The sequence below is a fragment of the Oryx dammah genome, unplaced genomic scaffold (assembly GCF_014754425.2).
Source record: "Oryx dammah isolate SB20612 unplaced genomic scaffold, SCBI_Odam_1.1 HiC_scaffold_10, whole genome shotgun sequence".
NCBI lineage: Eukaryota > Metazoa > Chordata > Mammalia > Artiodactyla > Bovidae > Oryx > Oryx dammah.
The window spans coordinates 7652978-7673865 of NW_024070194.1; the positions used below are offsets into that span (position 1 = coordinate 7652978).

Genomic DNA, 20888 nt, shown 5'->3' on the forward strand with positions numbered 1-20888 from the left:
GGTAAGTCTCATCCTCTTCTGCCTTTGGTTTCCTTATGAAGGAGCTGCTTGGCAAAAGGGGTGGTGATGACTCTCTAATTTATCATGCACACCCTGACAGTTTTGCAGTGTAAAGGGGGCTGCTATTAGTAATATACTGGGAGGACAGGCACAAAATAGGACCAATCCAATCTCCCTCTGTCCCCAGGTACACTAGGACCTTTGGTCACCATGGCCATACAGTGGAAGCCTTTGCTTTGTTCAAGGTACTTCCTCTGTGTGGAGGGCTTACTGCTTTCACTTGCTTAGTGAACCTTGCATCCTTCAAGCATTAGCTTCAGGAGATACCCCCTGCCCAAGTTCCCCTCTGTGTCCAACCATCTGTGACCATCATTTATTGAGCACTTACTATGTGCCAGGCATATGGTTTGGGCTTCCCTGGTGGCTCAGAGGGTAAAGCGTCTGTCTGTCTGCAATGCAGGAGACCTGGGTTTGATCCTGGGTGGGGAAGATCCCCTGGAGAAGGAATGACAGCCCATTCCAGTGCTCTTGCCTGGAAAATTCCACAGACTGAGGAGCCTGGTAGGCTATAGTCCATGGGGTTGCAAAGAGTTGCACACCACTGAGCAGCTTCACTTCTACTGTGTGCCAGGTTACCCTTTCAAGCGCTGGCCATTCAATGGATTCCAGTAACAAGCTGCCGGCCACCACTCATGTTCTCTTTACAGAACTACCTTAACACATGGCAGGTAAGACAGAGAGGAGGGGATGACATTGGTGGGCATGTGACCCAGGTTCAGCCAATCAGAGAGACCCAGGGTCCTCTGGCCACAGTGATTGCTTCAGAGATGAGGGTGTGGTCTCAGATGGACCAATGAGAACCAGTCCTGGGACTTTTGAGAAAGAGGAGCTCTCCTTTCCCTGGGGCTGCTGGATGATGGGGTTAAGCCTGGGGCTGTTAGAGAAAAGCAGGTCTGGGAGCTGGAGAGACGGATGAGGTCCGATCACATGACTCACTCTATCCCACCGCAACTGAGAGGAGGCTACCCTGACCCCTATAGTAGGCTGAACCTACAGGGCAAAAGGAACTCTGTAGATGTGATTAAGTTAACCATCTCGAGATGGGGAGAGTATGCTGGTTGGATCCTGAATGTAATTACAAGGGTCCTTGCAAGTAAGAGGCAGAGGGGTATTATTTGATGACAGAGATGAGAACTGGAGTGAGGTGCATTGAAGGTGGAGAAAGAGGTCACAAGCCAAGAGGTAGCTGCCAGGAGTCGAAAAAGGCAAAGAAACAGTTTCTCCCCTTAAAGCCTCCAGAAGAAACCAGCTCTGCCGACATCTTCGGCCCAGTGAAATTGATTTTGGACGTTTGGCCTCTAGAGTGGTGTTGTTTTAAGCCACTAAGTGTGTGGTAATTTGTACAGCAGTCACAGGAAAGGAATACACGGACTTTTCTGTTTAAGGGAGTGGAGAGGGGTTTCCTGCAGTTGGCAACCAAGAGGCAAGAGTGACGCCAGTGCCCCCAAGGAAGTCACATGCAAGTCCCACCACCCTGTGAAGAGCTCCACCTCCACCATAAAGTGCATTCAGGTGAAAGATCTATAAGGCGAAAATCACGAGTGTACTGTGCATGCCACCATGGTACTGATTAGAGCTCAGGCTCTGGAATCTGATCGCCTGGGTTTGGATCCTGGGTCCAACCACTGCCTAGCTGTGTGACCTTGAGCAGATGACACAGCCATCCTGAACCTCAGAGGTCAGACTGGCAAATGGAGATAACAACAGAAACTGCTTACATGGTTGACGAGAGAAAAAACGCCTGGTGCTACATAAATGTTAGCTTTGATTACTGTGTTAAGATTTGTAAACACGTTTTGGTTTTTGCAAGACAATTTCAGGGAGTAGAGACCTCCTAGTAAAGACTGTTAGAGAAGACACACGTGGAACTCTGAGCTTGACCTCTGAGAAAAAAAACTGGTTGTTACATCCCTGGACTCCTCACAGGAGGAGACACGCTGGGGAAAAAAATGGTGCTATCAACATTTTGAGCAGATTTCTTTTTACACAAGGAGGAGGCTGGAATTCATCTTTGAGGACAGGAGCTTTGCTGGGGGATAATGGAACCACCTTCCCATCACTTGTGAAAGATATACAGAGGGAACCTGGTTGTCATGGAGATACAGGGGGCAGGGTGGAGACAGTCACACCTGGGGAAGCCTGGGCGGCTTTGTGGGGATTGAGGTCAGAACCTAGAAGGAGTGGTGTGGCGCTGACCCCTCCCTGGCCTCCTCAAGGGGCTGTGGACGGGAAGGGGGTTTGCTGAAGCCCTTGGCTTGGAAAGAGGTTTGTGCCCAGAGTCCCTGGCCTGCCTTGCCCACAGTTCTGTGGCAGTGCCAAAGCAGGACTTGGGGTCCCATGGTATGGGACCTGTGTGTCTCAGGTCCCTGGCAGGGGGGTGGTGCACTCTGACATGCCTGGATGGGAGCAACAGCAGGGACGTCCACCCAGGGGCTTCCTTGGGGTCAGCCCTGGGCAAAGGGCAGCCAGACCAGACGGCAAGTGACATGGCGGACACTCAGCGGTGACCCTGACTGAGAGACTCTCCGGGTAGTAGTGGAAAAAAAAACCTGGGAGGCACTGAATGACCACTCTTTGAGCTAGCAAACATCTGGCTGACACCCCACCATTTCTACTTATGATTCCACATGGCCTTTCTTTCCATGCACTCAGGATTCTAATCTCTTGGTGGTATAACTGATCCCTGTCCCTGAGATGGCATGTTCTTTCCTAAAGAGTGGTGATGGCATACCTCCGACTGAAAAGGTTCGATAATCATGTCATCTAATACAGTAGCAATCAGCCACACCTGGTTCTTTATAGTTAGTCAATTAGAATTAAATAGAGGAATTCCCTGGTGGTCCAGTGGTTTAGCATCTGCCTGCCAATGTGGGGGACAAGGGTTCGATCCCTGCTCCAGGAAGATCCCACATGCCACAGGGCAACTCAGCCCGTGTGCCACAACTACTGAGCCCACGCACCCTGGAGCCCAGGATTCGCAACGAGAGAGGCCACTGCAGTGAGATGCCCACGTGCTGCAGCTAGAGAAGGCACGTGTGCGGCAGTGAAGACCCAGTGCAGCCCAAGATAAATAAATTTAAAAACTCAGTGGAAAATTCAGTTCCTTGGGTCTATTCCATAGCCAAATGGAGCCAATGGCTATCATACTGGATGGTGTGTTTCCATCACTGCAGAAAGTTCCACTGGACAGTGCAGCTCCGGAGGGACAAAGGAACAGGGTGGACAATTTCACTGCTGTGTTGACAGGCTCAGTTAGGGAAGAGCTTGCAAGCTGGCCAGGAGAGGTATCTCATCTAGCCCAAACTGTCTTAAAACAGTAAAACAGTTTTTGGAACAACAGCCGTCTCTCTCCCTGCCTCTCTCCCTCACGTCCCCTTCCTCCCTTCTCTCTCCCTTCTCCTTCTTTCTCCGTCTCTCCAGATTTTCTGCTACTTTGAGAATTTACATGCTCTGGCAAGGCAGGGCTTGCATGCCTCTGTCCTGACCATCCACAGCCTCAAGCTCCATCTCCACTCCTCCACAGCCTCTGCTGAGTCTTCTTCACTTTACCTCACCTGGGTCCCTGTGGGCATCCTCGTTTGAGACCCCCGATCCAGAGCAACGTCATTTAGACAGAAGGATCCTAGGGCCCGCCATCCTAATAGGTTAACGAAGACTATTGAAAAGCCAGTGCTGACTTCCGAGACCCAGGCACCGAGGAGAAATTAATAGCAGATTTCCTCCAGTCCGTTGCTTTGCCTGAAATTGGAAAAACACCGCCCAGTGGCCCCCGGTCCTTCCCTCAGGCTTGAAAGCTGTTCCGGGGGGTCACCCAGGCTCTCGGGCCCCCGGGCAGGGTTCCCTGCACATTCCCTGACGTCAGGGGAAAGGCATGCGGGAAGGCTCTGGTTTTCTCATCTGCCAGGGGATTGTTGGGGGCGCTAAAGTGTGACAACAGTAGCGATCACATTTCGGGCTTAATAAAATACCATGACGCTCAGCTAGACGCTACCTCATACTCCGCCAGCTGACCTGGATCGAGTTACCTGCCGAGCCGGCACCGAGGGGAGCGGGACAGGGCGGAGGATGTGAGGATGGGCTGGGTCCCGGGGGCAAGGACCCCCGGCTCCTCAACGGGGCTGGGTCCTTGAGGCAAGGACCCCCGGCTCCTCAACTGGGCTGCATGGGGGCGGGCATCCTCATGCTGAGGATGCCAGCTTCTCACTGCCCAGGGTGCCTCTGGCCTCAAAGTGTGACTATAATTTGGGGGAGGGGGATCTGAGCAGGAACGCCCTTCCAAGACAGAGTAGGGGGTTCCTGTGGCCTTGACATTGGTGAGGTGCAATGGTGCTGAGGAACTGAAGCTTTCTGACCCAGAGAAACACACACTAAGAGTCCTGCGCAAGGAGGCCGGTCACCCTGGTGAGAAGCTGGAATCACCTGCAGTTCCCTCATCTGGGTCATGGCGGAATGAACTGTGGTATATCCATTCAGGACACTCCTACCCGGCTGCTCAGAAGGAAGACAGAGATTGTTAGGCTAGCACAAAGACATCCTGCAGGGCAAAAAGCAGCAGACTAGAGAAGGAGACAGCCAGTATCCCCGGGGTCTACATTGATGAAAAACCATGGGGTTGCAAAGAGTCGGACATGACTGAGCAACCGAACAGAACTGAAAAACAAAATTCTGCACTTGTGCCATTCTGTCCGGCCACCTGTTGTATAAATAAAGTTTTATTGGAACACTGCCATGTTCATTCATTTTCTTCCAGTCTGTAGCTGATTTTGCCCTGCAACGGGAGAAGTGAATAGTTGAGACAGAGACAGTCTGACCCCGAAAAACTTAAAATATTTACTCTCCGGCTCCTCACAGAAGAAGATGGTGGACCTCTGACTCAGACTATTACAATTACCTCTTCATTTCTACCCTCCATCTTTCCAGCCTAGTTTTCATCCAGCAGCCAGAGGGATCCTGCTAAACCCTAAGTCAGATCCTGGCCCTCCCCTGCTCAAAACCCCACAATGGCTCCCACCTCCCTCCGAGTCCGCACCATGACTCAGGCCCCACTTGTCTGCACACCCTGCCACTCATCACTGGATTCCACCCCCCATCTCCCAACGCACTGCAGACATAGCCTCTGCTAGTCCTTCAACAGTCCTCATCCTCTTGCCCCAGGGCCTTTGCACTTGCTGTGCCTTCTGTTCTGAATGCTTCCCCCTCTCTCTGTCCAACTATCTAAAGCCTGCAAAGGTTTGTTGATATCACTGCCTTTGTAAAAGCTGCCCCAATTCTACCCCATTTCAGGACAAATGTTTCTCCGTTTCTGCGATTTGTGGGGCCTGTAGGATGAATCTATCCTGGCTGATTTATCTACTGAACTGGGAAATTGTGAAGTAGTGTCCTTTTTTTTTTTAAGTGGTTTTTGCAAGGTCAGAGAGTACAGCACAGACTCTGGGATCTGGGTCAAATTCTGACTCTGCTACTTACTAACAGAATGAACTTGGACAAGGTATTGAATCTTTTTGACTCTCATCCTCTTTGTCTGTAATTGACCTGCAGAATGGTACTTCCCACATAGAGTTTTGTAAGAACTGAATGAATCAATACAGATAGAGCACTTTGAAAAGTCCCTCGACTGTAGAAAATACCACATACACGTTTGTCTTGATTATTGCTAGTATTACTATTGTGAATTCCATAGCCTCAAACTGAATTGAGTTCACCACTGCAAGAGATTCATGGATGGTCAGTTCTGCTGATGAAACAATTTAGAAGCAAAGCAGAGCCCTGTAGTCTTCAGTCCTAATCCCATGGGCACATCAGGCAGCTACACATTAATGCGTCTCAGGGAACTCGGCAGAAGAGTACGGGGGTGCACACCCAGCTTCACGTGCCTTGACTTTGCGTTGGCCTACAAAAGCCTATCCCTGGGCTCCAGTACCAGCTCTGCTGTTTCCTAGGTGTGTGACCTTGGGCAAGTTACTGGATGAGTCTTGTTTGTTTGTTCGTTTTACAATAAACTTTAAATTTTAGAATAGTTTTAGGCTTACAGAAAAGTTATGACTACAGTATAGGGCGTTCCCATATACCACATGCCCAGTTTCCCTTACTGTTAACATCTTATATTCAAACGGCTTGTCACAACTAATAAATATCACTAAATTATTATTAGCTACTGTCTATTTTTAATTCCGGTTTTCCACTACTGTTCTTTTTCCCTTCCAGGATCCCATCTGGGGTACTGCGTTATATTTTTTTGTTTTGTCTCTTTAGGTTCTTTTGGACTGTGATAGTTTCTCAGATTTTCCCTGGTTTTGGTGACAGTTTAAAGGAATGCTGGTCAGGTATTTTGCAGAATGTCTCTCAACTGGGATTTCTCTGATGTTTTTCTCATGGTTAGACTGGGGCTAGGGGTTTTGGGGAGGAAGATCACAGAGGTAAAAGTGCCGCTCCCAACACGTCCCATCAAGGGTATGCTGTCGACATGATGTGACCCTGCTGATGCTGACCTTGATCGCCTGGCTCAGCCAGTGTTCCTCAGGTCTCTCCAGTGTAAAGCTGTCCCTTCTCCCCCACTTACTTGTTTATTCAATCATTTATCTGTGTCAGGATGGACCCACGGGTACTTACTTTATACTTAGGGTTGTGTCTGTGCTTAGTCGCTCAGTCACGCCTGACTCTTTGTGACCCTGTGGACTGTGGCCTGCCAGGCTCCTCTGTCCATGGAACTTTTCAGGCAAGCATACTGGAGCGGGTTGCCATTTCCTACCCCAGGGGATCTTCCTAACTGAGGGATCGAACCCGTATCTCTTGTATCTCCTGTATCGGCAGGCAAATTCTTTACCACTGTGCCACCTGGAAGCCCATGCTTAGGGTTAGGGGCTATGTTATTTGTTTTAGTACTCAAATTGTTCCAGCGCGAACCACTGGGAACTCTTTCTGGTCAGCTCTTGTATCCCTATGACATACCCCATCATCATGAGGATTTGGGAGTATGTCCTTAGTTTGGGGCACTGTGAGATGCTCCATGTTACCAGGTGTCTTTCCTGCCCCAGCCCTAGAATCAGTCTCATATCCAAGGAGCCCTGGTTCCTTTCACTGGAAAATGGTTGTTTAGAAGCCAAGATCTGGGTGCTAGGTATGCGAGTTGCCACAGGGGTGTCCTTGCTTCTGGGCCTTCAAGGTCTCTAGGATTTTAAAATCATGAAATATGGTGATTGCATCCGCTTGTAGGTGTGTAATGAGGCACGTGGCTGGCCTAATAAAGGATTCCAATGATAGTCCAGACCCCTCCTTTCACCAGCATGGAAACTGGAATTCAGACCGGGTCAGTGGAACTTACGTAAAGAGTCACAGGGCCTGGGTAAAGGTGCTGGGGGACTGCAGGAGCATCCCACCGCTCATCATCAATGACAGCAACTCATCCTTTCGTCATGTGCTCAAAGTCCAGACTTAATTTCAGGGTGACATCAGTCTCCTCAAATGCACGGGAGAGCACCCCCTCTTTTTCTTCGCTTTGCAGTTTGTAGAGGATGGGACTTATTTATCCTTTCCTTGCATGTTTGGTGGTACTCTTGTTTAAAACAAGCTGGGCTTGGTGCCTTTTTAGAGATGTCTGTCTTTATCCACAATTTCAGTTTCCCATGGCCATTGATTTATTATATTTATTTAAAGAATTTCCCCTTGGGTTAATTTTGACAATTTGTACCTTCCTGAAAAGGGTCAACTTCACCCAGGTTTTCAAGTTCACTGGTATAATATAAGCTCTTGGTATTCTCATAATTGGAACTTTCCTGATGGCTCAGATGGTAAAGAATCTGCAGGCAATGCAGGAGACCAGGGTTTGATCCCTGGGTCCGGAAGATCCCCTGGAGAAGAGAATGGCTATCCACTCCAGTATTCTTGCTGGAGAATTCCATGAACAGAGGAATCGGACGGGCGATAGCAGTCCATGGGGGTCGCAAAGAATCGGACATGACCTAGCAACTGACACTTTCACTTTACTTTTGCTATTCTCATAATTTAAAAAAAAAAAAAAACACACAAGAGGAACTTCCCTGGTGGTCCAGTGGCTAAGACTCCACACTCCCAATGCAGGGAACCCAATGCTGGTTTGATCCCTGGTCAGGGAACTAGATCCCATATGCCACAACCAAGAGTCGAATGCCACAACTAAAGATTCTGTGTGCTGCAACTAAGGCCCGGTGCAGCCAAATAAATAAATACAAGATAAATACTTAAAAAAAAGAGAATCTCCTCTGAACCTACGATAATGTCCACTCTTTCATTCTGGATGTTGGTTACTGATCTCTTTTTTTCCTTGTTTGTGTTTACCAAGGGCTTATCTACTTTAATGGTCTTTTCAATGACCAGTTCTTATTAATTTTCCTGGTTTTTCTAATAAATGTAATTTAAGGTTATCTGGATTAGACTCTGCCTGCATCCCACAGGTTTCACTAATTTGTATCCTTGCTCATTTATGAACAGTAAGCCTGGTGACAAATATCCATCAAAATCCATTCTGATTAAGCCGGTAACAGCTGGGCTTATCCCGACCTGCTCTGCTGTGGTCCAATCCCATTACTTTTTGTCCTTGGCTGCTTGGAGACACGAATGCAGAAAGGAAATTGTTGACAAATTTGCTTTAGAAAAATGACTCAGAGCGCAGATGGACTCCCTGCCCACTCCTTCTCCTCCGAGGCAGGTATATTTTAATAGCGAGGTTGCTTAATCCTGCCTCTAGGTTAGCCAGCGAGGGGCCTGCTTCCTGGGAGGGAAACCCGGGCCATTTTTCTCGTGTTGTCTGCATGTTTAAGTTCTCTGAAGAGCGTTAAAGAGGCTGTGGCCATGTTGCATTAATGGTCAGTTGGGCAGGACGTTCTGGAGAGCAGCTCAGCGCTGACACGGTGAAATATTACTCTCCCTGATAGCTCCTGCAGAACCATAAATCAGACGCTTAGCAATCAGGCCTGTGTGTCAGGCAGGCAGCCGTGGCCTGCCCAGACTCCAGCCACTTCTGAGTCCCTCTAGCATGAGCCTTCCCAGAGCTCCAGCAGCATCCAGAAATGTCCTCCCTCTGGCCCACCCGCCTGCCTGGCCAGGCCTGAGTCGGGCCAGGGACACCTTTTGCCAAAACCTTTCCGTTGATCTCGTTTCTTATGAAGGACTCTCTTCTTCCATCTATTCTGTGGACCTGTTCTCCTTCTCCGAGTCACCATTCATCTCAAAACTGTATCTTCTTTGAAAGATAAATGCCCTGGCCTAGAAGTCAGCTTGGCCCGGGATCAGACCTCCACTCTGTTCTTACTAGCTCTGTGACGCTCGAAAAGTGACCACTCTGGGTTTCATTCTTCATCCATAAAATAGACTTAAAAAAGAAACAACTCCTTTGCATGGTACTTGTGAGATTTCAGTGAGAAAATGCATGTGTGATGCCAGGCACAGTGTTAGAGCTCAATACAAGTCAGCCCTGAGTAAGTTAACCTCTCCGTGCCTCAGTCTTCCCAGCTGTAAAATGGGGATACATAACATAATCTACCTCTGTGGTGTGCATTCAGGACGTGTCAGCTGTCACTGTGATTGAGTTTATTATTCCCACCAGCGCCTCCTACTCAGCTCCAGCCTCTGTCCATGTCCTGCATTTGGAGCCTCTGTTCATTGCTTTGTTCCTGTTGCGGGGGTTGGGGGGGGCGGGAGGGTGCTTTAGTTCTGTAGTGTGGTTTAGGTTGCTGTACCTGTGTGACCTTTGCATATACAATGCGGAGATGCCATGCTAATTCACAGAGGCGTTTTTCATCTTCACTTTCTTCACGTGCACCGGGAATTTATTCCCTTGCTGTCAGTCCTTCTCCAGGCTTCCTGGCACATCTATCCTCCCTGCTCCCCCTTTCCCTCTGAACCCACTGTCGACAGCCCTGTGTAAGTCGAGATTTCCCACTGGGAATCTCTGCTCTCAGCCAGATGGCAATCGTCCTCCTGGGAGAGACTGCACAGCTCAGCCGATGTGTGGAAGGGCTCTGGGGCCAGCTGCCTGGGTGTGAAGACTGCCACTGCCAACTGTGTGACTTTGGATGGTTCGCTTAACCCCTCTGTACCTCAGTCTCTTCATTTGTAAAATAGATGTTATGGACTGAATGTTTGTGTCCTCCCCGAATTCATGTGTGGAAGTGTGAACCCTCAGTGTGGCTCTGTTTGGAGAGGGGGCATCTAAGGAAGTTATTAATGTTAAGCAAGGTTGTAAGGGTGGGACCCTGATCTGATAGGATTAGTGCGTTCATTTGGGCTTCCCTGGCAGCTCAAGGGTAAAGAATCTGCCTGCCAGTGCAGGAGACACAGGTTCGATCCCTGGGTCAGGAAGGTCCCCTGGAGAAGGAAATGGTGACCCACGCCAGTATTCTTGCCTGGGAAATTCCACGGACAGAGAAGCCTGGCGTGCTATAGTCCGTGGGGTTGCAAAGAGTCGGACATGACTTAGCAACTGAGCACACGCACTCATAATAGTCAAGAAGAGACTCAAAACTGGCTAGTGCACATGTGAACACACACACACACACACTCTCTCTCTCTCTCTTTTTCTCTCTCTCTCCTGTACACACATCGAGGAAAGGTCACATGGAGACAGCAAGAAGGTGATCTCTACAAGCCAGGAAAATAACTTTCTCTGAAAACCACATTTGCCAGCCTCTTAATCTGGGACTTCTGGCCTCCAGAACTGTTAGTCCCTCAGTTGTGTCTGTCTCTGTGTGACCCCAGGACTGTAGCCCGCCAGGCTCCTCTGTCCATGGGATTCTCTAGCAAGACCACTGGAGTGGGTTGCCATGCCCTTCTCCAGGGGATCTTCCTGACCCAGGGATTGAACTTGGGTCTCCTGCATTGCAGGCAAATTCTTTACCATCTGAGCCATCAGGGAAGTCCCAAATTCAGTTCTGTTGTGTAAGCCATACCGTCTGTGGTGTTTTGTTATGGCAACTAGGGCAGACTGAGACAGTGGGGATAATAATAACCAGGATTAAACAAGTTAATACATGTAAACTACATAGAATAGTGCCTGGTACCTGTAAGTGCTCAGTAAATGCCAACTGTGATTACTGATCTTGTTATTATCACCATCCTAACTGAAAATGTAGGTCATGTCTTACAAATTTAGCACTCCAGAGCCGCACTGTCTCATAGAACTTGCTACGATGAGTTGTTATTTAAGTCACTGCTGCTAAGTCTGCTAAGTCGCTTCAGTCGTGTCCGACTCTGTGCGACCCCACAGACTTCAGCCCACCAGGCTCCGCCGTCCCTGAGGTTCTCCAGGCAAGAACACTGGAGTGGGTTGCCATTTCCTTCTCCAATGCATGAAAGTGAAAAGTGAAAGTGAAGTCGCTCAGCTGTGTCCGACTCTTTGCAACCCCATGGACTGCAGCCCACCAGGCTCCTCCGTCCATGGGATTTTCCAGGCGAGAGGACTGCAGTGGGGGGCCATCGCCTTCTCCTAAGTTGCACCTAACTCTTTGCGACCCCATGGACTATATGGCCCGCTAGGCCTCTCTGTTCATAGGATTTTCCAGGCAAGACTACTAGAGTGGGTTGCCATTTCCTACTCCAAGGGCTCTTCCCCTCCTGGGATCAACCTTCATCTCTTGCTTGGCAGGCAGATTCTTAACCACTGAGCCACCATGGACGCCTAACACAACGAGTACGAGGTAAATGTTGTCCTGTCCAATATGATAGCCACCAGCTACATGGGGCTTATTACATTACAATTACTTAGAGTTAAATACAATGAAAAATCCAGGGCCTCAGTCACGCTAGCCATATTTCAAGTGCTCAGTAACCTCAGGTAGCCCGTGGCTACTCTGCTGGACAGTGCAGAACAGAACACTGACATTGCTTATAAAATTCTACTGGACAGCCCTGCTCTAGAATACTGGCTTTCAAGTGGTTTTGACTGTGACCTTCCATAAGAGACACGTTTTCTATCACTGAGAGATTTAAATTGCTGAAACAGAACTGATCTCACTGAAACAATTTCTCAAACACTACTACGTATTCACTACTACGATTTGTGTCGCACTCTTATCATACCTCTTTTAGTCAACTCTCCTGTTTAAATGTTTAAAAAACTGGCTTCTAATTACCAGAGAATTGCAAATCTCAACTGTAATGAGCTGTCCCCTTACACCAGTCAGAATGGCCATCATTAAAAAGTCCACAAATAACAAATGCTGGAGAGGGTTTGGAGAAAACCTCCTACACTGGTGATGGGAGCATAAATTGGTGTAGCCAGTATGAAGAACAAGATGGAGGTCCTTTAAAAAACTAACAATTGAGTTACCATATGATCTAGCAATTCCGCTCCTAGGCAGGTGTAGGGAAAAAAACTCCTAATTCAAAAAGACACATACACCCCATGTTCATTGCAGCACTATTTACAATAGCCAAGACATGGAAGCAACCCAAGTGTTCATCAGCAGAGGAATGGATAAGGAAGATGTACATATACACAACGGAATATTACTCAGCCATGAAAAGGAATTTACTAAAGCCATCTGCAGTAACATGGGTGGCCCTAGAGATGATCATACTTAGTGAAGTCAGAGAAAGACAAATAACATATGATATCACTTTCATGTGGAATCCAAACTATGATGCAAATGAACTTATTTACAAAACAGAAATAGACGCACAGACATAAGAAACAAACTTATGGTCACCAAAGGGGAAAGGGAGTTTGGGATGACCAGATATACAACACTATATATAAAATAAACAATAAGGATTTACATTTAGCACAGGGAACTGTATTCAATATCCTGTAATAAGCCATTTAGAAAAGAATATGCAATAATATATGTATATAACTGAATCACTTCGCTGTACACCAGAAACTAACACAACATTGCAAATCAACTATACTTCAACGCTGAACGCTAGGTAATTCGTAAATACGGTAGAGTTGACTAGGTGATATGCAAATACAAGGGCTCCGCATAGCATTTCTCAATGGGGTGCCCCTGGCATTTTGGGTGGAACGGTTCCTCATTGCACAAGGCAGTCCAAAGTACTGGGTTATGTGGCTTCTCTGGCCCCGCCTGCTAGAAGCCAAAAATTCTTCCCTTTCGTGTGATAACCCACTCTTCCATTTCCACACTCACTCTCCCCCACTTGACACCTGAGAGCGAGGGAAGGTGGGGAAAGCGAGGGCCGGCTTTCTCTCGCTTGAATCTGCCCTGCCCCACTCACCTCTTCACCCAGGGGCCACGCGGATGAACGGCATCGCCACCCCTGCGGTGCACTGAGTCCTGAAATCAAACCCCAGAGGGCTTGCCCCCCCAGCGCCTGCGCTCACTGGGACGCAGGACTGGGTCCCGCCCCGGCGTGGCGGGGGCGCACGCGCAGTTCAGTGAGCCCCGGAGGCTTGACCGCTCTGGAGCTGTCGGCGTGTGAGTTTCAATCGAGCCTCCACCCTCGCCCCGCAGCCCCGCTGACATTCCAGGTGAGGGTCCTCTGCCCTGGATTTTCCTGCAAAAGAAGCAGTTCTCGCACAAAGGCAAACTAGCCAGGTAATTGTCAAGACTTTTGCCCAGACTCCAGCAACTGGCTGTCAGCGGAGGTCCAGGTCACCCACCACTGTCTTTTCTTTGCCATATCTCTGTATGACAACTGTTGTTACTGAATTACGGTTAAATCAGGGATTGGGTAAACTAGTTTCCAGCTCATCACACAATGCATCTAACAATTATTAATCAGTTTGCTCCTGTACCATGTTACTCCATTCTCGTGCAGGTCCCAGTGGTACCTGTGGCCACTGGTGGGGAGGCCCGTCTGCTGGACATGTACATGGGAGCAGGCTCTGTGCTGACTGCTTCCATACATCTCCCATCATCACGATGACCCTGGAAGGTAGGGGCTTTTCAGCTGCCCCTTTAACAGACGAGAAAACTGAGATTCAGAGAGATGCAGTGACTCACTCGGGTCACACAGCCCAGGAGATGGTGGGGCCAGGAGTCAAAGGCAGACTGAGCTGATGAGCAGGCGCTTGTCCTGAACTCAGGATGCCCATCCCGAATGTCCAGAGGGAAAGCTGAGCTTGGCACCTACTTTGTCTCTGACCAGTTCTTCCTCTGTGGATTCCACCCCCCCTCCCCCACCCCACGAGCCCTTTCACCCTTGAGGCCCGGAATCACTGATTTAATGCAAAACTCTTGCTTCCACCATTTCCCTCTTTGGTCTTCTCCACCCAGCAGCCAGAGGGCGCCTCTGAACCACGAGTCAGGTCATTTTGCTCCCCCGCTCAAAATCGTCCAATGGCTTCTGGTCACTCTTGGAATGTTATCTGGAACTTTACCATGGGCCATATGATCTGTCTTCCCCTCCCCCAAATGGCCCTCCATAATCTTTCCTGCTCTGGCTCCAGCTGCACTGGCCTCTCCTCCCTGTTCCCGGAACTTGCCAACTTTGCCCATGCCCCAGGGCCTTTGCACTGCTGTTTTCTCTGTCTGGCACACTCTTTGCTTAGATACCCACATGCTCCTCTCTTTCACCTCCTTTAGGTCTCTGCTCCAATGTCAGAGAAGTCTTATCTGGTTATACCAAGTAAAATACCCCCATGGGTCCATCTCCTCTGACTTTGCTAGGCTCTCTTTGGAGCATTTCATCTGACATTTTATACTCAATTATTTATGGTCTGTTTCCCCACCTGGAAGGTCAGTGCGTCCAGGGTGGGGGATCTTGCTGTGCTTCTTTTTTTTTTTTTGGCCACTGAATTCACAGCACTTAAGAGGAAGGCCTGGCGAACGCTGAATTCTCCATAAATTGCTGCTGCTTGTGGAAGCCAACGTCCTAATTTACGGAGAGCACTGCAGGCTCAGAGAAAGGGATCAGACTTTGCTCCCTAAACGCCATCATCTAACCAGCGGCCCAGGAGCCAGGCCTTGCACTGGACTCCCGCAGACAGCACACATCTGCCCAGCCCGGAACAGCCTCCCTGCAGAGCTCCACGAGGCTGCTCTTCAGATTTTGACAGGCGCTCCCCGGCACCAGCAAGCAGTATGTTTTCACTTGTGTGAGTCTTAACTTCTCCATGGAGGAACATGGTTTCAATTCTGCCGAGGTACCCTCGGGGCTTCTGGCACTGGGGACATTTTGGAAAAAAAAAAAAAAGTGTAGAGAATAAAAACAAACTGTCTTCCCTGAGTAGCTCCAGCTGGTAATTAAGATGGTTTTCTGAGAGGTGCGACTTAGACTTTGGGGCCAGTGAGGAATGGCAGAGGGGGCAAGGGTCTGAAGATACGGGTTTAAACTCAAACACAACGGTCCCCTCAAAATACCTGGCTCTGAGTCGCAGTTTCAACCAAGGTGGACAAAGCCCCTACTATGTATCTGCCTTTCTATTGCATAAGCGCTTGAAACGCTTATGTATTTGCCTGACAGTTTGGTATCATCGGGCTCCCCTGGTGGCTCAGATGGTAAAGAATCAGCCTGCAATGTGGGAGACCAGGTTAGATCCCTGGGTTGGGAAGATCCCCTGGCGAAGGGAATGGCTACCCACTCCAGTGTTCTTGCCTGGAGAATCCCCATGGACAGAGGACCCTGGTGGGCTACAGTCCATGGGGGTCGCAAAGAGTGGGACATGACTGAGCGACTAACACACACGTGGTGTCATTGCTGGAGTGTCCCAGACATCTCCGACCCCAGGTGCACTTGGCAGAGAGATGGATTCTTCACCTCCTCTGTGTTGCTCATCACAGAGAACAGCACCATCACCCAGGCCAGGCTGAGCCCAGGAGTCTCTCTTGCCTCCTCACTCTCCCTCATCCCCCTTGTCCAACCTGTGAGCAAGGCCTCTTGGCTTTACTGCCATCCCTAAGTGCACATCTTCCTCCCATCTCAATCCAACCTGTTTTTCTTCTTTTGCTTGGAGGTACCTCTACGTTAGTCCCCCGGTCTCTCCCCTCCGGCTCCTATTGCCTGTTCTCCATGCAGCAGCCAGAGTGGTCATTGTGACACATAAGCCAGGTCACGTGGCTCTTCCTGTTTCATGCTCTCCCGCCCCATGGCTGTCCACAGCACTCAGAATAAACCCTGATGTTTATGGCTTGTGTCTGGCTCGTGCCTGCCTCTCTAGACTCATCTCTCTTTGCTCTCACTCACCCACTGCAGTCACGTGGCCTTCTCGCAGAACCTAGAAGACATCACACTAGTTCTCACCCCAGGGCCTTTGCACCTGCTGATCCCATCTCCTTTCATCTCGACCTGGCTGACCCCTGCCATCATTCAGGCCTTGGCTCAAGTGCCATGTCCTTGAGACACCTTCTCAGACTCCATGGAGAACAAGAATGCTGTTCCCCTACCTGCTCTCTCACTATCACACCTGATTGTTTTATTTTCTTCACATCCTTTTCACTCTCACAAGCATTCTTGTTTATGGATTTGTTTGGCTGTTTATTGCCTGGTCTCCAGGTATTTAAGGTGAATCAGACAGACATGGTCTCTGTTCTCATATAAGTAACATTCTAAGCAGGAGACAGGGAAAAACTAAATCTACCCTGGACTTTTCAACTAAAAGGGCCAATAGTTTTCATTTTTTGCTAAAGCGACTTGGGTTTTGCTATGTGTGATCAGTGGAGTCTTCCCTACATTAGGCTCCATAATACTTACCAAATTCAATTGCCATGTGTTTTTTTTTTTTTTCCAATTTAAAAATTTAAGTTCTTTCTCTCTCTTTTTTTCCCTCCAAGATATGAGAGGCCTTGGTAAAGAGAGCTTGCATGTTGCTTTTGGTGAAAGAGATAGTTTGGGGCTTTGATGCTACTGGCATTTTCCACTACTCCAAAGCTCTCTTTATTCCTCAGCAAGTTTCTATCTCAATCCTCTCTTAAAAAAGAGGCTGGGCAGATAGCATCAATCCCATTTCACAGACGTAAGGACTGAGGCCCAAATGGCTTGTCGAGACTGGACAGAACACAAGGCCGATCATTTCAGCAAGCGTTTCCCCTCTGGAACTCTAGGACAGCAGAACAGGAAGGAAACCCTGTATCCTTTCCTGATGATAAATATTAGCAATGCTCCAGGCTGGCCAGGACAGATTTGAAATTTATAGCCTTGATGTTTCTACTTCGCAGTGGAGTCCCCAGGGATTTTTCAGATTCTAGGAAAAAATATTCCTACCAGGATAAATAGAATTATTCTTTCATAAGCAGTTATATTTTAGGTTGCCTTTATTTTTCTATCTGTTAAGCCACCTCATGCAAAGAGTTGACTCATTGGAAAAGACTCTGATGCTGGGAGGGATTGGGGGCAGGAGGAGAAGGGGATGACCGAGGATGAGATGGCTGGATGGCATCACTGACTCGATGGACATGAATCTGAGTGAACTCCGGGAGTTGGTGATGGACAGGGAGGCCTGGCGTGCTGCGATTCATGCGGTCGCAAAGAGTCGGACACAACTGAGCGACTGAACTGAAGTGAAGCCAATAATGAGAATATAATTTACAAATCTAGAAGATTTCCCATGTTAATTCTCTTATCAGACAACCTTTCCTTACCTTGGAGAAAGCTGTTTGCTCTTTCACTGGGGGAAGGTAGTGCATTTTATTTCCTTTCTTGCTTTCGCTACCAGGAAGCTCACAGACAGACTCTGAACTGCTGTCATTAACCCAAGCCAGATTTTTATTTTTGTACAATGCTTCAACCTTACTCATTACATGGCTTTCTGTTCCTTTGTGTTTGCTTTAGTAGCTCTATTTTAAATATGTTTTCTATTTGAGATTCTTCCCCAATCTTTCGGACACAGGCAGTATATAAACAAATGAATTAAATTTATTTCTGAAGCTGCTCTCCCCCTTCTCCCATCTCTCTTGCTCCTTGCTTAAGGGCACAGGAGCTGATACTTTAAATCAGCATGCTCCCCCTCCCCTTTCTCTTTGTAAAACATGTTTTCAGGGGAATGTAAATTGTTTTTAAAAGCTTCCATCCTGGCCCACTGCTAATTATTCCTGACCCAGGAGGATCCATACTAATTTGCCTTAATAAACTTTATTAAATAGTAAATTTCAGGAGGAAGAAACTACACAGCTTTGATTGGATTAGTAAAACTGCCAGTGGACATCACTGCTAGAGCAGAGAGAAAAGCCCATTAACCACAGAGGGAATTCGGTCAAGTGTGTTTCCAATAAGCTGTGGCTGGCCACAGTCCTATGCCTTCTTGGGGGTTGCAAGCAAAAGTTTCTAGTCTCCAAATGAAAAAGAAAAAAGGGAAAACGAAAAGGCAGTGTCTCCGTCCCCAAACCAGATGCAGGTGATTAAATAAAGCAACTATGGAATGAAACAAGTAATCAAACAATTCCAAACCTCCAGGTCATTGAAGAACAGATGTGTGTCTGCGAGGTTGAAGATCATTTCTTCCATCATGAGGCCGATGCGCACGGACGCCGTGGTGTCCTGTTAGGAAGAAGAGGAGAAAAGCGTCTAAGTGGAGTTGGTGTCATCTCAGCCTCCCCTCCTCTGGTCCCACCTGTGAACGGCGATTGTGGTCTGTCTTCATCTCTGTGGCTCCCACACGGCCTAAAATGTGTGTCCAGGTGGGCTCAGGGTGATAATGTTGCACAGCTTCTGGGATTTCACTTCTACCTTTTCATCATTTCTATTTATCCTCATCAGTGTTTAAATCCCACCCCCCAACCAAATATGCCTCTGGAATGGCACTTGTGTTCAGTGTTGCAAGAACCACAAGGGGCTGGAGGAAGAGAGAACCTCTTGGAAAACAAGACATTTCAGGGAAAGCAGTGTAAACCATGTGTAAACTACTGGCAGACTTGGGATCTTGATTCTCTCTTTATACTGATCAGTCTATGACGCTGCCTTCCTACTCCAGATGTTTAAAAAAAAAACCACTGTTATCTAACAAGAGAGGATTAACTATAAAAACACAAACAAAACCCACTGTAGTACATCCATACCAGGGAAAACTAGGCAGCCTTAAAAAAGACGGAGTCATGCCTGACATGAAAGAATCATCCAGAAACACAGTATTAAGGAACAAGAGCAAGTTGTATCACAGTACACTGTGTAAACGGCATCCCAGGTGGCACTAGTGGTAAAGAACCCGCCTGCCAATGCAGACCTAAGATGCAGGTTGGGTCCCTGGGTTGGGAAGATTCCCTGGAGGCAGGCATGGCAGCCCACACCAGTATTCTTGCCTGGAGAATCCCACAGACAGAGGACCCTGGCGGGCTATGGTCCTTAGGGTCACAAGGAGTCAGACACGACTGAAGCAACTTAGCATGCGTGCAATTACTGTGTAAAACACAGTGTACAATAAAAGGGCCCATTCTCTCTCCTTCTCTTTCCTACACACAGTGTGTAGACTGCATTGCTCTTCATCCATATTTGGGGTCCCTTCCTGAAAAGCTTCTCCCTGTAGGAAGATGATACACCAGGTGCTGGCAGACTACAGCCTGCAGGTCAGATCTGGCCTGCTGTCTGTTCTGAATGGCTCACAAGTGGAGTGGTTTTTACATTTCTGGACAGTGTGTGGTATGTGGTTGCTTTTGGGCTTTGAAGGCTGAGGTGAGTAGCTGTGACAGATCCTTACCGATCCTAAAGTGCTGACTATCTGGCCCTTTGAAGAGAAAGGCTGCTGACCCCTGATTTAGAGGTTCCCTGTGGAGCTCAACGGTGACTTGCTTTGGCCAATGAAATGTCAGCAGAAGATATGTTTCACTTCTGGTTGGAAGGAGCTTCTCTGGTGGTTGGGACGGTACAGAATCTGCCTGCAGTGCAGGAGACCCAAGTTCGATCCCTGGGTCAGGAAGATCCCCTAGAGAAGGGAATGGATAACCACTCCAGTATTCTTGCCTGGAGAATTCCATGGACAGAGGAGCCTTGTGAGATCCCAATCCATGGGATTTCAAAGAGTCAGACACAACTCAGTGGCTAACACTTTCCCCTCTTTTTTTTTTCCACTTCTGGTTGGAAGCGTTAAGAGCTAGTGTATGGGTTGCCATGCTCTCTTCCCACTTCACAAGGCTAAACGTCCCAGCTACAAGTGACTCGGTCAGCTTGGGTTCCAGAATAAAGATGATGAGTGTTAGAGCTACAACAGACCACAACGGATATGTACCATAAATAAGAAGCAGGTGAGATTCGGGGCATGTTTGTTACTGCAGCATAACCTCACTGATTCCAACTGATACACATGGGAAATATAGTGCATAATGGCTCTCAACCCTGGCTGCACACTCTGTTGATGTGTGGAGCATTTAAAAATAAATAAAATCAGAATGGCTGCGGGTGGGATCCAGGCACGAGAAAAGTTTAAACTCCACACCTGATTTCAATTAGTAATAGTCCTCATTAATATCTGTTAGGTGCTTTCTCTGAGCCACTCTCTAAGTATTTATTAACTCATTTAATCCCCATAATGCTCTCTGAAGTGAGCACTTATTATCTTCCCATTTCAGAGATGAGAACACTAAGGCTCACAGAGCAACCTGCTCAAGGTGCCACAGCTAGCGAGTGCTGGGATCTGAAGCTGGTAATCTGGTTCAGGGCAGCTCAGCTTCAGAGGAGGCCTCGGAGGGGCCAGGATTGGGAGAGGAGGAAAGGTGGCCTTGACCTCCATACACCTCTTTTCCCAGTTGAATTTTTCACCAAGAGGCTGTATTACCTCTATTATAAAAACAAATAATGAATGACATAAACCCGTCTTGACCCTTAAAAAAACAGAAATTCGCAGCTGGTGATCTCAGCTTCACACACACAACTGTGAAGGATCAAGCCCAGGAACACAGCCATTAGGTGAAACACCTCATTAGGGCTTCCATAGCCAAAGCTTAGCACGCCAGGCCCTGGCTGGAAGT

General features: G+C 48.2%; 1 protein-coding gene across 1 annotated transcript in view; it reads right to left on the reverse strand.

The window, feature by feature from the left end:
- Positions 1 to 20888, reverse strand: part of EYA2 (EYA transcriptional coactivator and phosphatase 2) — a 263039-nt gene that overhangs the window by 23447 nt on the left and 218704 nt on the right. The window contains exon 10 of the mRNA XM_040248198.1: positions 18379 to 18468. Within this exon, the coding sequence (XP_040104132.1) occupies positions 18379 to 18468 (90 nt within the window). The remainder of the gene's footprint in view (positions 1 to 18378; positions 18469 to 20888) is intronic.